The sequence below is a fragment of the Glandiceps talaboti genome, chromosome 7 (assembly GCF_964340395.1).
Source record: "Glandiceps talaboti chromosome 7, keGlaTala1.1, whole genome shotgun sequence".
NCBI classification, from domain to species: Eukaryota; Metazoa; Hemichordata; class Enteropneusta; family Spengelidae; genus Glandiceps; species Glandiceps talaboti.
The window spans coordinates 20506950-20522122 of NC_135555.1; the positions used below are offsets into that span (position 1 = coordinate 20506950).

Sequence of the window (15173 nt, forward strand, 5' to 3'; positions counted from 1 at the left end):
ACAACTTTGGGTTCATGATCTCTCATTGAGCTAGATGGAATGAAGAGATGATCCGATACCATGGATAACATTTTGACTATATCATGGTTGTACACATAGAGGGGTTTTTAGTTGCAAAACAACTGTAGGAAAATTGTCAGATGATCTGCATATTTTGTTCAGTTATGCATTGTTTGGTCTGTAGACCCATAGACCCTACATGTGTAGGGTCTGTCATATACCCTAGGGAACCCAGGCAGGTGTATTGGCCTTAGTATTGGAATGTTCACAGTCAAGTGTCAATCTTTGCTATCTGTATTGTGTTTATCTTAACACAAAATCTTGTAGTCAGTCTCACTAAACTTTATCTCATTCGATGACTATAAGCTTTGCTTCTTGGAAATCCACTGTAATATTATGTAAGAGGTCATCACATTGACATTGGCTTTTTTTTATACCATGGAAGTATAACCCCAACAAGGGAGTTATGACTGAACTTGTTTACCACTACCCTTTTGGACTGATACAAGTAAGGTGATCAGTCAAGTCAATGGGCTAGGCACTATAATACAGCTAGGATCAAGTCATAAAACTAGACAACCCCCCCCCCCCCCTAATTAGTTCACTCCATCCCTCTTGTTTGCTTGATTATGAGGGCATTGACCTCACAAAATCAATAGCCTCCAGTGCATCACAAAGGAAACCAACTCTTCCTTTCAATGGCTCCAGCCATGGATGTATTAGTGAGATCCATGCTTCAGCTGTCTAACTCACATTGAAAAGCTTTCTTGCTCTCTGACTTCAAACATTCCAAACTGTAGATAATGTTTTTTTATTTTAACTAGCAGATTTAAGTTATAATCAGATAAAAATTTGGGTGTGGAAAAATGGTTGACAGTATCTCACCTCTTAGCTTATATAATACAACTTGTATACCACTGTTTTGTTTAACTAGTAAACAACATACTTTGTCAAATGAGATAGGCAAGTCTATGGATAAATCTTCCTTCTCATTGATTGTTCACTCCCCTATAGCTCTTTGTTCACATGATTTGAGGGGCACCTCACACAATCAATAACCTGTAGTGCATTACAAACCAAAATAACTCTTCCTTTCAATGGCTAATTCAGCTGTCGATTAAAATCGCATGGAAAAACTTTCTTGGTCTCTGACTTAGATTATTTTTCTCGGAGTTAATGGGTGAATAATACAGCCAGCGACAAACAAGCAGTTACAAGCAGAACATGTTACAAACCTTGGGTTTACTTATAACACTTGGAAATGCATGTTGGAACTACAGAGACTGTTAAATTGCAGAGTACATTTCATAGTTTGATAAGAACAGTTTGATGGCCACTTTATGTGTATTTGAAATGCCAGGGGAACTTGACATTCACACACGTCTTCTTGTACACAGTCTAGTAATTAGTAAAAATTAGTCTTTGAGAACTATCTGAAGACTGTAGAATCCCAAAATTGGCTAGCAAAGAAAATATACAGAATACTGCAGTGTTTGTTAAATACTTTTAAATGTATTTATTTGGTGCAAGAATGCAGAACAATGGACTGACTGTAGAATATTCCTTATGTATTCAAGTTAGGGAGTTATGATTTGGGTTAGGTTAAGGATAGGAATAGGGTTGGACTCCCTAGCATAACACTGATTTGTATCATACTCAATAAAAGGGACACTAACTGTGTGTCATGTATAACTTATATTTTTCTTTTATTTTCTATTCATTTAGGTTTCCCAGTTTTAAAGAATTGAATCAAGATGACATCCAAAGACGAAGTCGTTCAGAAACTACTTGACAAGTTCAATATCCCAAACTTTGCTGAGATTTACGGTGATCTATCCGTCCCCAAAGCAGCAGTGTTGATACCACTTTTCTTCAAAGATGGAGTTCTTCGAGTCCTGTTAACCGTACGTTCCACAAGACTACGTACACATGGTGGCGAAGTGGCATTTCCAGGTGGTCGGAAAGACGAAACAGACAAAACGTTAGTGGAAACAGCTCTGAGGGAGTCGTGGGAAGAAATAGGTCTTCCTAAAGAAAAAGTTGATGTTATTTCACAGGGTGCTCCATTTACTACTAAAGCAGGGTATCTTGTAACACCAATCGTGGCATTTATCGATGCCAACTTTGTACCAATTCCTAACGACAACGAGGTTGATGACGTATTCAGTGTACCACTTGAACATTTTCTAATGAGCGAAAATCACCACTCACAAGAAGTACAATTCACAGATAGCATCACCAAAGATAAAGTTACCACCTATATACATTTCTTTACACATAAAGAAAATGGCAAGAAGTATACTCCATGGGGTATCACCGCATTTACATGTATAATTGTAGCAAATGTTATCTTTGACAAAGCTCCCGAGTTCCCTGTGAACAGTGCGTACGATTGCAAAGACCCTCAGTTGATTTTTATCAATTGGTTTATCTCAAGGTTACAAGCTCTGCAGACTCAACATGGTAGTAAACTATAAATATATTCAAATAATGGAGAAGTCGTACCATGAAAATACCAAGTTGTCAAGTGACAAATGTGCGTTTTTTACATAATTATTCTATCCTTAGGCGACCTATGTCTTTCTTTACTTCTCATCGTAACACCCTTGGGTCGGTCGGTTAAAAGATTAAAATAGGAGAAAGGTGAAGTGCGAGTGTACATTTTGGTGATGCTTTGTAACTGTACTTTTAAAAACCTGAGGTTCGACAATGTAAATCAGAGTGCTACTGTGAGCCATTTGACTGATCAAAAGTTTCAGCGATAAACGACAATTTTCACCTACATGCACGCACACGTGTTGTCTCCATCTTATTATTAGTGCTAGGGTGCTTTTTATCTGACCTGGCCATGGAGGGTGTTATTTTTAAAGTAATTTTGGTCAACTTTGAAAAATATAGAGTCAATCAAATCATGAGAAACAGAAAAGTAAATATGGCAACCCTTATTAAAACACTTCGATCTCTAAAGGTTTGTTAACTGTTCTTTTCTATATAACTATATATAAAGCTAAGATATTCTTCTAAAATTTCACATAATGGCTTTTTCATTTTGTTCATGATGATACATTTTATATTATTTGCCGAAATCATTTGCAATTATTCAGAGAAATGAAGATAATAACGACCTTTCCTACAAACTTTTCAGCTATACTCCCATCCTAGCTTACATGATCACCTGTACTTCACTCAGTGTACAGTAGGGAAACTGCAATGTGATTGTCAGTAATGTCACATCCACAGTATGGTCAATTACACTTTATGTTTTACATTTTTTAAAGAAAACTTCTGTAAATTACATGTATAAAAACTGTTCATGTATCAGGTCGTTACAAAATGTATCGGCATAAATTTAGTGCTCTAAATTCCAGAAACCAGTCAGAGTTGCTACCTATGGTGTACACTTTGTGGTACTGTAAGAACCATTTATCTTACATTATGTACATATAACCATACAACAACTGAGGCATTTGGGTTGATAAATCATTCAATCTACAGGTACCTTAGACATGTGAAGTGGAGCATACAAGTATCTACATCATGATAACATGACCCTACATGTGGTGTGGTCGATATGAACTCTGTGTGAACTCACTCAACCAACATGGTTGACAGTTACTAACGAAAAAATTCTCCAAATTTCTGACCCAGAGCCTACAAGTCATTGTTTCTTCTTACTCTCTCTTTTCATAACCTGGGTTCATAATGATATGTTTGACACTGAGCTCGGTTATAGGTGTCTCTGTTTTGTCTGCCGGTACATTTTACATATCAGTCAGGACAATTTTGTATGTAGTCGATAGATACATTGTTTTGTCTCCTAAGTTTGTGTTGAACTGTTTGTTTCCTTTCAGTACACTTTCATGTTGACGGTATACACTGTGTATCTTTGTTGTGTCTACATTTCTGACCCAATGTTCAACTGTCGCTGTTTGTTCTTTTTCAGGATGTTGACAACACAGTCCTTCAGTATTGGCAACTACATGACGTATGTGTCTCTTTGTTCAACAATAGTTCTATTCCAATGGCTAGGCTACTGTTTGTTCATTTTCAAAATAATTTAGTTTGTAGTTGACAGGTACATTGTGTGTCTCTGTCTCTCTGAGGGTCAAGGTTTCCAGCCCATTACATCCTGTGATCATTTGAAAGCACTTCTCTACAGATGAGTGCATATTTCAAATAAATAAGGCTTCTCCCACACTACATGTACTCATAATTTTTAAACAAACACAGACTTCCTGTGTAAATCTTAACATGCACACAAATTAGAGTGTTTATATTCCAACGTCTATGGTTTGCCTAACAAAAAGAAATTTCTTATTATTTCCATACAAAATAAGCTAGCTGATAATACATTATTACTGGGATGAGTTTCAGAATCTGAAACTGTCATTTTCATTCCATATTCCACTCCAAAAATTGTATAGTATGGAGTCCCTAAATTTTTCCTCCTTCTTAGAGAAACTTGCTTAGATTTTCATTCTGAGCAAATTAACAACGCACCTTTATGTCTCAAGTGTCCTGGTGCGGCCAATTCAAGTAAACACAATTGTGTATAGTTCCAATTACCTGGACTACCTAATGGTATATAATTTTACTTTTTTATGTCGTTCGAGAATGATCTCGTGAAAATGGCTCAAAAAGTGGGGAAAGGAGAGATGGCATATGAACCCCACCCCCACCCCCCCCCCAAAAAAAAAAAAAAAAAAGTTCAGTGTTACCTGATTTTGAGAGGTATACCCATGGCCAGCACCAGTAAGCATTTAATTCATTTTGCTTTGTGTAAAGGAACCAGTGTTGGGGCAATATTATGTTAACCTATTATTTTACTTTTGTAAAAAAAATGACTAGGTATTAAAATGTGTTTTAATCTGTACAAGTGGGTTGTAATGCTGATTTACATGTGTAACTGTAAGTCAAACCTATGGGTTAGTGTTTCATCATGGTCTTCAAGTGAACCAAACATAAGTATATTATAACACTGCAATATATCTTACAGTCTAACAACTTATCAAATTGTCAATCTCCAGATCTCAGAAACTTCCAGAAATAGCTGTAACTTATAAATAAGTGAATTTATTACATGTTGGAACTAGTTAGTGTTAGTGTCTGCCTATGTTACTACACACAGTAGATCTGTTATGTGTTAAATGAAAGACTAGTGTCTATTGTCAAACACTCTGTCAATGTGTAATTCTCTCAGTTTTCACACAGGATACAATTAACTATTTACAAATTCATAGAGGCTTTGGCACGTACACATAATGTGGTCATTGTAGAATTGAGACTCAGGACACACCTCTGTATAAGTTTGCTTTATATTTTGCCAAGAGCTATATAAGATTAATTCTACCATGGACTTATATATATACATGTCACTACAGGGGTCTGTTTTTCTCAGGGAGGTTTGATTCTGCAAATATTACAAGTTAGTAGTATACGTTCGTTGGCAACCGATTTACATGCATAAAAACTTGTATATAAATACCATCAAGTTTATTGAGGAGTGATTATTAATTTCTTGATTTACAGAGTACGTGTCACACCTTCATGCCTTGATGACTGTTTATCAGAGATTGTTTTCTTGTTGCTAAGACTGGGTGGTATTGTAATACTGTGAACGCCCATTAGGAATTCACTCAGGCTTGACAGCATTTTCAACAACAAAAAATTTTGTCAGTATTACTGAGTCATGTATATCATGTGGTTTTGAGTCCGAGTTGCAGTAAATTTTCCCTATTTTTTGGTAATTTTTTAAAAAATACACCAAACCTTTACCGGAAACAGTGCAATCGTACTACTTGGTCAAATCACCTCTCTATCCAACTTTGACACTTGGGTTCCAGGCATAAGATTGACTTTTGCCAGGAGAAACAGCATGATTGGGAATACCATAGTCTTTTAGCGGCTATGCTCACTATGGACCACAGGCACTTGTTTCCCGAGATACGTATCAGAATGTTTCAATCAGAGTAAATAAAAGTGTTGATAATATCAATAACATTGGCATGTTTAGCCAATTGTATATGAAAGGGGTAAAATAACACTTGTTTCTGTAATCGCACAAGTCCACTTCACCGCGATCTATAGACTATATCTCACAGTGAGTGGACTTGTGCTATCACAGAAACAAGTGTTATTTTACCCCTTACCAAGGTGTGAGGGTGCCCTGTCATAATGTACCTAACAGAGTGTTCATGAGGCTTTAACATGGTGGTTGTAATATATTCATATTAAAATGAACTACATGTATATGTATTACTGAGACATGAACTCATCTGAATGAGATTTTGACAGAAATTAGATATTGACAATATGTTTGCTTGATTATTATTATTATTATTATTAATATTAACCATTTTCCGATCGAAAATATTTGGTAGTCATTGCCAGAAAAGGGTGACATTTGCGTTCACCGTCCATTAAAACAATCCCTGAGGTGATGAGGTATAATTATATTATTCTCCAATATTTTTCTCCACTCAGCCAGAAAATGCTTGTGACCTTAAAGGGTTTGTCACTACTTTGAATTTGTAGACAAGGCCCCTTAGGATACTCATATTTTCCTTGACTGATCAAAGAAAAACATTTGGGGAATAATACCTAATATGCATATCTATACCACAAAGGATCAGAGATGTAAACTGAAGTGTGCAGTCAAAAATTTCAGGTGTAATTTTTAAGTCAATGTCTGGAACAAAAATTTAATTCAATACTATGGTTTACCAACACGGATGAATTTTCATTTGAAGATGTAAACTTTCATATGTATAATTGAGTACAAGTTTTCCTTGTCACATGAAAAAAGATGAAATATGTATTTATGATATTGTTATGAATAATAAATATTGTGTATTTTCAGTTTATATTTACTGTATATGAATAATGGTTGTAACATGTTAATATTATATCTAAATGAGTTATTGAAATAAAAATATAGTAATTCTAGGTTTTTTGAGTCGATGTTTGATTTGTACCAAGCCTACATTTCTTTAATATCCCATTACAGAGTGATTACATCTTTGTAATTATCATTAGAGTTGTCAGGTACTGTCAGGTTATGGTGACAGCTATCATTTCCTGTTACTTATTTACTTGTAATCTCTGTAGAAACTACACTCTAGATAAAGTGAATTCTTGTAAACTCTGTAGAAACTACACTCGAAAGATAATGGAAGAAGAAAAATATTACAATTTTAAATCTAATATTTTGAAAAAAGCCTGTGTGAAATTAATCAAAAATTCAAGTTTATTTTTGTACATTACATAATATTATAGCTGATGAATAATATTCAGTCATAAATTCTTCATTCTTGTAAACCAGAGCTGTTATTTCTTTCATTACACTGTGTCTTGGATGGTGGGTCTTGGATGGTGCCATAAAACAGGCTGTGGTTTACAATGATGCAAAATCTTTAATTCGACATACACTTGCATTTCCATTCCAATTTATAACATGCCCTTTCAGGACAAAAAATCTAACTAAACTCATGTAGAAAAGAAAAAATAATGTTGACTTTCTTGCTCAGTGATTACATATGAATATGTTGTCGATAGTGTATTATCTTGGATTATCTGGTGACAGCACACCCCCCCCCCCTCCCCCCAATTTCCAATGATCTCACTAGAAACAGTACATAGTCTGTGTAAACTGCATCAATGACTTCACTGCACTAATTCTATCTATCTATCTATCAGCCGGTCTATCTATCAGCATGTTATATATCTATCTATCCATCTACCTATATATTTATCTATCTATTCATCTATCTATAGCCATCCCCATCCATCAATCTATCTATGTCAATTGCTCAATCTATATCTATCTATCTATCTATCTATCTAACTATATCTATCTGTCTATCACTATATCTATCTCTATAAATTATATCTATTCACGGATAGAATGAGCTGAGTAGAATCACAGATCCACCAATATAGACATACAACTATATATACAACATTATCACAGTCTAATTTGTCTCGTTAATGTTATAGTCAACATATTACCCACAGGGAGCCCAAGAACTGTGTTACAAACAAGCAAAAATAAATATACACAAATAAAATATGTATGAGTGAATGAAAATACCATAAACACATGAATGACTATATTAGTCTGAAAGATCTAGTCATTGATCTGATTATGTAACAACTCATAACACAACATATTGCATAGCAGAAACAACAACAGATCTTTGAGGCTAGCATAACTATCTATATACATGTACGTATACTATTGAAATACACTATATGTTTCTATATTATACTATTTATACAAACAACACCATAAAAATGAGGTATTCTTTGTAAAGATATTATACAGTTATCCATGAGTTTAAAGTGGCATTTCATTATATTTATTTATTTGTTTGTTTGTTTGTTTGTTTGTTTGTTTGTTTGTTTGTAGCATGGTTCCTGGGCTTCCTGTGGTAGGATGGTGGTACTTGAGTATACACAAAAGAGTACATAGTAACCGAGAACATGCCATTTTGTAGCCCATAAAATACGTCAATGTCTATTTTTTTTAATAATATACATGATATGTGAATTCTTGATGAGAACTCTACCATTAGTGGGACATGATTCAACATGGTTGAGATGTTGGAATATTCTTAATGATATTTCATAAACGAAATATAACCACTGAAACTTATAAAATTACAGCTGTGTGCATTTAATAGTTTAAGACTTCTCCTTTAAGTGGGAAGGATATCGATTTGAAGGCCCATGATTCAACACCAGGTTCTTGCAACAGTGTTATCTTATCAGTAGAACCATAAGGATTACATAGGATTAGTCTTTCGTTCTTGGCCAATTTTTTCTATAGCTTTGCCAGACAATTTTTCATACAAATTTTTTAATACAAATGCCTATACATGATATTTGCAATATACCCTTATCTACAGACAGTACAGGAACACACACATGCATACACACCCCCTGACACTCCCCAAATATGTCCACAGTGATACGAATCATTGCGGTTTGTCGTTTTGACACTATCAAAATACCACCAAGTGTAGGCGTCCTTGTGTTCGGCAACAATGTTTATTTACATTTTGTTATCAATCATGGCAATACCATGTGACTATCAAAAACGAAGTTATTTTTATCGACTGTTTGAACAATTAGGTGTTGTAATAATGCTGTTCCAGACACACATATCATATATTATTCGTCACTGGAATATTTTATGAAAGTATTGTATCCGTTGTGTATTTTTTTTTGTTTACTTGCTGTTTGTCAATTCAAACTACGGCGACTTTACCTCTCTTTTGGCTATTTTTGCCTGCGTATAAACAAATTAAAATTAACTGTTGGAGAAATTTGTCAACTTTTCATAACAGCTGTTTGTTTTTTGTATACCTATATAAAGCAGTGGAGTTTTTGCAGATTGTAAATCTCACCCCAAATACCGCTGAAGACTTGTGAATTTTACAGACAATTTCAAAATACCGTGTAGCTGTTCTATTTGATAAAAAACAAGCAGAAACCAACAAGAAACTGCATCTGCCACACTTCAAATTTTAATTTTAGTTTTGATGCATTGCAACTCCATGCAGACAATCGGACACCAATGTTTTTTCTTAGTATCAAAAACCCCGGCGATGAAGGACACGTAAAATGTCGTTTGGAGTGTTTATTTGATGTCTGTATGATGCAACTTTAAATCATTTCATTTAGACAAAATGTAGCAATACATTGTACTCATTCAATCTTGTTATCTTAAAGTGTACCATGATGTCAAGTTGTATCAAACAAACTTTAAACTGTATAACATCTGTTTTGCGTGACAGAGATTTGAATATTCCTCAAGACATGCTAGACAATGTCCTTCGATTGAAGGACATTGCATTGTTGAGAAAGATAGCCAAGTCCCAGTCTGACATAACGATACAATAAACTCGTTAGTAAGATATTTTTTTTAGACATTATTGTTGTAGCAAAGTGTTATCATACAGTGTATTCGGTGTGTGTGTTGGGGGGGGGGGGGGGGGGGGTAATCAACAGGTTGGTATAGTCGTGCTTAAGATGAAGGCCTCTGCGCGACAATGGTACTATGGTACACAGTACTCACCGCTGTTATCCATGTTTGGTGAATTTTCGTCGCCCGCCAGCTAAAATAATGTGCTGGTGGCTTGCAAGAATGGTGTGTATATATAATGACGTATATTGGAAAGGAATACTGATGTGAACAAATACCTGAGTTTAATTAAAACATGCTTTTCTGCAACAATTCCAATTTTCGTGCTTAGATAAGAAAATATTGTCAGGATAAAATCAATATCATCGCAAACTGACACTACCATGAATGTATCACTAAATGTATATCCATGATAACACAGACTCCATTTCAAAGTCCAAGTGGTATACTGTCATTGGACTGTGTAATCACATACTACAGATACGCAACACACGCAACCTTCAACAGACTGATGATGTGTACTTGGTCTATTTCTACGTCATCAACAGCCATATTTGATGTTTTATTTCAGACTATCTTTTTAAAGCAACGACATATCAACCACCAACGAAGTTGTTCTTGTGAAAATCCATTCTTTACACAATATTTTAGCGGACGGACTTCGGGAAGAACAAATTTACAGCCAAAATTGGAGTGGGCAAACTATTTCAGCCAAAGCAAAATACTAACAGTGAAAACAGGTCAATGGGGAGGGGCTACTGGGGAATTTAGATACTTAATTAGACAATCTCTGAAGTTTAAACGTGCCCAATATTGGCGGACATTCACGTTATAATCGAAATTGATATGATCTGCAGTGGGAAATGCAAACATGTTCTACAGGGTAAAGGCCAATTGGCCAAATGGAGAATTCTTGCGTCGGTAATACTGGCAATGTAAAGTAGATTTCCCACACCAGTAATTTGAGGGAATGTGATCTGAACAGCTCGTGCTAGCTAGACCCTCAAGTTTTAGATTCGGTAATTTTATGCAAACTTGGTCAATTTTGTCTTTAAAAATTGACATTGTGATTGCAACAACGTGATCCTCCAAATGGTGTAGATGATGCAGCCACTTGCTTAATTTTGCCAATTATCTATATAAGCCTGTATTACCTGAAATCAGACGGACAACATGCCGTGATTTACTAATGACTGACAGCATTTTATCGGTTTTTCTTATCATGTCAACGAATACCCAAGTTGTGCCCAACATCACTGGTACTGTTTAGAACACGAAGCCAGTTTAAGTTTGGTAAATGCCACTAACAGTGGACATAATAATTTTCCAAAACTTGCACATTATTATCGTGAAAAGGTAGTTGTGCCCGGGAGTTGTGCTCATCCTACAAATCGCCACAAAAATTCTTCCATAAAACTAGCACGTGTCTTGATTTCAAGTGAAGTCGAAGCTTGGAGCTTAGTGCTCTAAGATTTCAGGGATATCGACCCGAATTCGTTTCACGTACAATCGGTAATATTAAGTTTTTGAGAAAGATTGTATATTTGTAAGTCTATTACAGTGTCTAAGTATATTTGTAATCACTTGAAAATGTTGTAACGCGCTGTAAAATACGTAAAGGCTATTGGTCATGATGACTCAAGGCTATACCGATATATGTATATATATATGTGTGTGTGTGTGTGTGTGTGTGTGTGTGTGTGTGTGTGTGTGTGTGTGTGTGTGTGTGTGTGTGTGTGTGTGTCAATATCATAGTAACATTTATTCATTCGTCCATTCATTCTTTCATTCTCATACTCTTGGGGAACTTTTTACTGTTGCATGTAAATGTTTGTGTGTTTATGACAATTGCATCGGGATGGCTTCACGCTGATCAACTTGACGCGTGTCACCTCATTGCACCTTGGCCGCAGGTAAGGGTATACGTACAATTAACACACATTAGGCAACCACGTGCAAATCAATAATGATTTTATTCACTCATTATCTTTTATTTCGTACAAAACAGCGGTACGTATAGTATCTTATCAGTGCATAGCACGATCCTCTATCCCGTGTAAGACCCACTTGTAAAAGACAGGTAACAGGGGAACAAAATTACTACTAAAACGCTTTGTAGCAACATTCTAAAATGTCAAATTATAGTATATCACTTCGAAAAAGGTAAAGACGTTTTCATTTTTCATTTCCATTCTAAGTACAGTGTATTTTGAATCTATACATTTTGGGACTGGTACCTTAATAATATTAGATATTACAGCGACACCACCAAAAACACACTGAGGGCGCCAACCCTCCGATCTCGGAACAAAAGTTTGCTGAACTTCAACATTTCGCACAACTTTTCTCATGTAGCAAATAGCAGAATATGGCAAAATTGTAAGTACAACAAGGTTTATACCATTCGCGAGCCAAGTTCAACAAAAAATATGGAATATATACTCTGGTCATTCGAGGTCACCACAATGCGCGTCTATATGTCACTAAAACGCATGTCTGCGTTACTGGTTCTGCTGTGGTCAAAATTGTCATTATTTCCCCCGATTTTTCTTTGATATTACTGGTGCTGATTTAATCATGTTATTCTTCAATACTTTTCTTCATTCAGCCGGAAAATACTCGTGACCTAATGGTTGTCACTACTCGGCTAGGGACTCGTAATGACAAAGGCCCCCTTCATCACTCATATTTTCCTTGGCACGTGAATTCTTACTGGGGCATTAACTGGCAAAGTTTTAAGCAGAGAGAGAGAGAGAGAGAGAGAGAGAGAGAGAGAGAGAGAGAGAGAGAGAGAGAGAGAGAGAGAGAGAGAGAGAGAGAGAGAGAGAGAGAGAGAGAGAGAGAGAGAGAGAGAGAGAGAGAGAGAGAGAGAGAGAGAGAGAGAGAGAGAGAGAGAGAGAGAGAGAGAGAGAGAGAGAGAGAGAGAGAGAGAGAGAGAGAGAGAGAGAGAGAGAGAGAGAGAGAGAGAGAGAGAGAGAGAGAGAGAGAGAGAGAGAGAGAGAGAGAGAGAGAGAGAGAGAGAGAGAGAGAGAGAGAGAGAGAGAGAGAGAGAGAGAGAGAGATGCTAACTAGTAGGAACCAGAAAGTCTCTGCCCTCACTATAGATTTTTGGTTCTACACATTGTCGGAATCTAAGATTCTGAGCTACATGATGCACCCCTTAATTGAGAAATTAAATATTTGAAACGATGTGAAATTTGAAGATTAAGCTTACATGGTTAACATATCGCCTAATTATGACAAATCATGAATTGTGCAAATTAACCATTAAGATTACCAGCTTCATCAACAAGCTTTAAATCATACACATGCACTTCTTTACCATAAATGCATGTACTAAATTATCTGAAATTTGAAACTTGCATTCTAAAGAGACACTTGATGGCCTATCAAAAGTGATCACAATTAAAAATTCCATAAAAACTACATCAAACACGTTTGATTTGCTGTGATTGATGAATGTACAAGTTACATCAAATTTGACGTTTACATTCTTAAGATATAGCCTAATTACCAAAAGTCATTAATTTATGCAAATTACTCATTTAAAAAAAAGCTATACCAACAGGCTTTATAGGCTACGTGTGCTTTGTCATGGTTGATGTATGTGTCAAATTATATTGGATTTGAAGTATGCATTCTTAAGATATAGCCTAATTACTGAAAATAATCAATTTTTCAAATTACTATTTGAATGTAAAAGCCATGTAGACAAATTTCCCAAATGTGCCCATTGTTATGGTTGATATAAATACCAAATTATGTGAAATGTGCAGCTTGCATTCGTGAGATATAACCCACTTACCAAAAGATCATTAATTATGCAAGTTATTCATTAAAACTAAATACTGTGCCAACAGGTTTTATAGAACATGTGTGCTTATTAATATTATGGTCGATGTATGTATTAAATCATGCAGAATTTGAAGTGCATTCTTTAGATATGGCTTGATTACTGAAAATAATTATGCAAATTATTCATTAAAACTAAAACTATGCCAACCAACTTGATAGGATTGTTATGATTGATGTATGTACCAAATGTTGTGGAGTTTGAAGTATGCATTCTTAAGATATACCATAATTACTGCAAATCATTAATTATGCAAATGTATTCAGTAAAACTATAAACTTCGTATGTGCTTTGTTAAAAAAAAAAATCAATTATGCAAAAGACTAGTTCCTGGTCATTGGGTGTTTACCAAAATCTAATCAGTTCTCGTCATTACCATTGGGAAAACGTGTAGCAAGTTTCATTATAATCGATGGAGTAGTTTTTGCGATATCGTGTTCACAGACAGACAGACAGACAGACAGACAGACAGACAGACACAAACAAACAAACAAACAAACAAACAAACAAACAAACAAACAAACAAACAAACAAACAAACAAACAAACAAACAAACAAACAAACAAACAAACAAACAAACAGAAGTATAACATAACTTCACTAACGGGGAGGTTATGTTGATTGAAATGGCAGATGATAGTTCGCCTGATATTCGAGTCAAGAGTGAAGTACAAATGTATAATTTTTTTGAATTTATTTTTCAATGTATTCGTAGGCCTATCATTACTCCATATTGGTGATGGAGACGAGGAGGGTGAGTCATCACTTCTTTTTATCGGCCTACTAATATATTTTCTCGTCACTAGGGGTGATAGTGATAAAATATCTCAAATATCACGGCTTCTGCTGACATTAGATCACGCTTCCAATGCGTGTGCCGTTGAAATATTAGTATTTTTCTTATTCTGTGTAAAAAGATGATAAAATTTTGCTTATTTTTTAAAGAAGATAATGTGATATATATGCCTATTGTGTGATGAACGAAAACAAATTCTAGAAAGATTAATTCATTTAACATTACGGTACCTGATTATCATAGCAATTTGTTATTTTGATGATAAGAAAAATGCGTTTTGGTTCGCTTTTGGCTGACGTTATTATGAAAATCTTCTCTCTCATTACGAATCAGACGATAGAATGTAGTGACCCCTTTTTGCGATTGGTCTCGTCTGTATGCAAATTTGTAAAGGGCGGCCATTTTGAACTGACTGGTGTTTTCTTCATATTTTGAATATTGACTGAGACTGGGGGAGAACATCCTACACTGTAAAACAACTCTGTAAGAAGAACCATTGGAAGGAAGATACAATATTAAGCGAAGTTTCTGTAATTCGTACGTTTCATCAAGCACAGTCCGAGTTTTGCCGCCAAATATAACGAAACGGTGACAGCCCA

General features: G+C 35.4%; 1 protein-coding gene across 2 annotated transcripts in view; it reads left to right on the top strand.

Annotated features, from left to right (window-relative positions):
* Positions 1-6809, top strand: part of LOC144438186 (putative Nudix hydrolase NudL) — a 32775-nt gene extending 25966 nt beyond the window's left edge. For both annotated transcript variants that reach the window (XM_078127228.1, XM_078127227.1), the window contains one exon: positions 1726-6809. In XM_078127228.1, coding sequence (XP_077983354.1) covers positions 1755-2477 — 723 coding nt within the window. In that variant the 5' untranslated portion in view covers positions 1726-1754 and the 3' untranslated portion in view covers positions 2478-6809. The remainder of the gene's footprint in view (positions 1-1725) is intronic.
* Positions 6810-15173: the final 8364 nt, after the last annotated feature.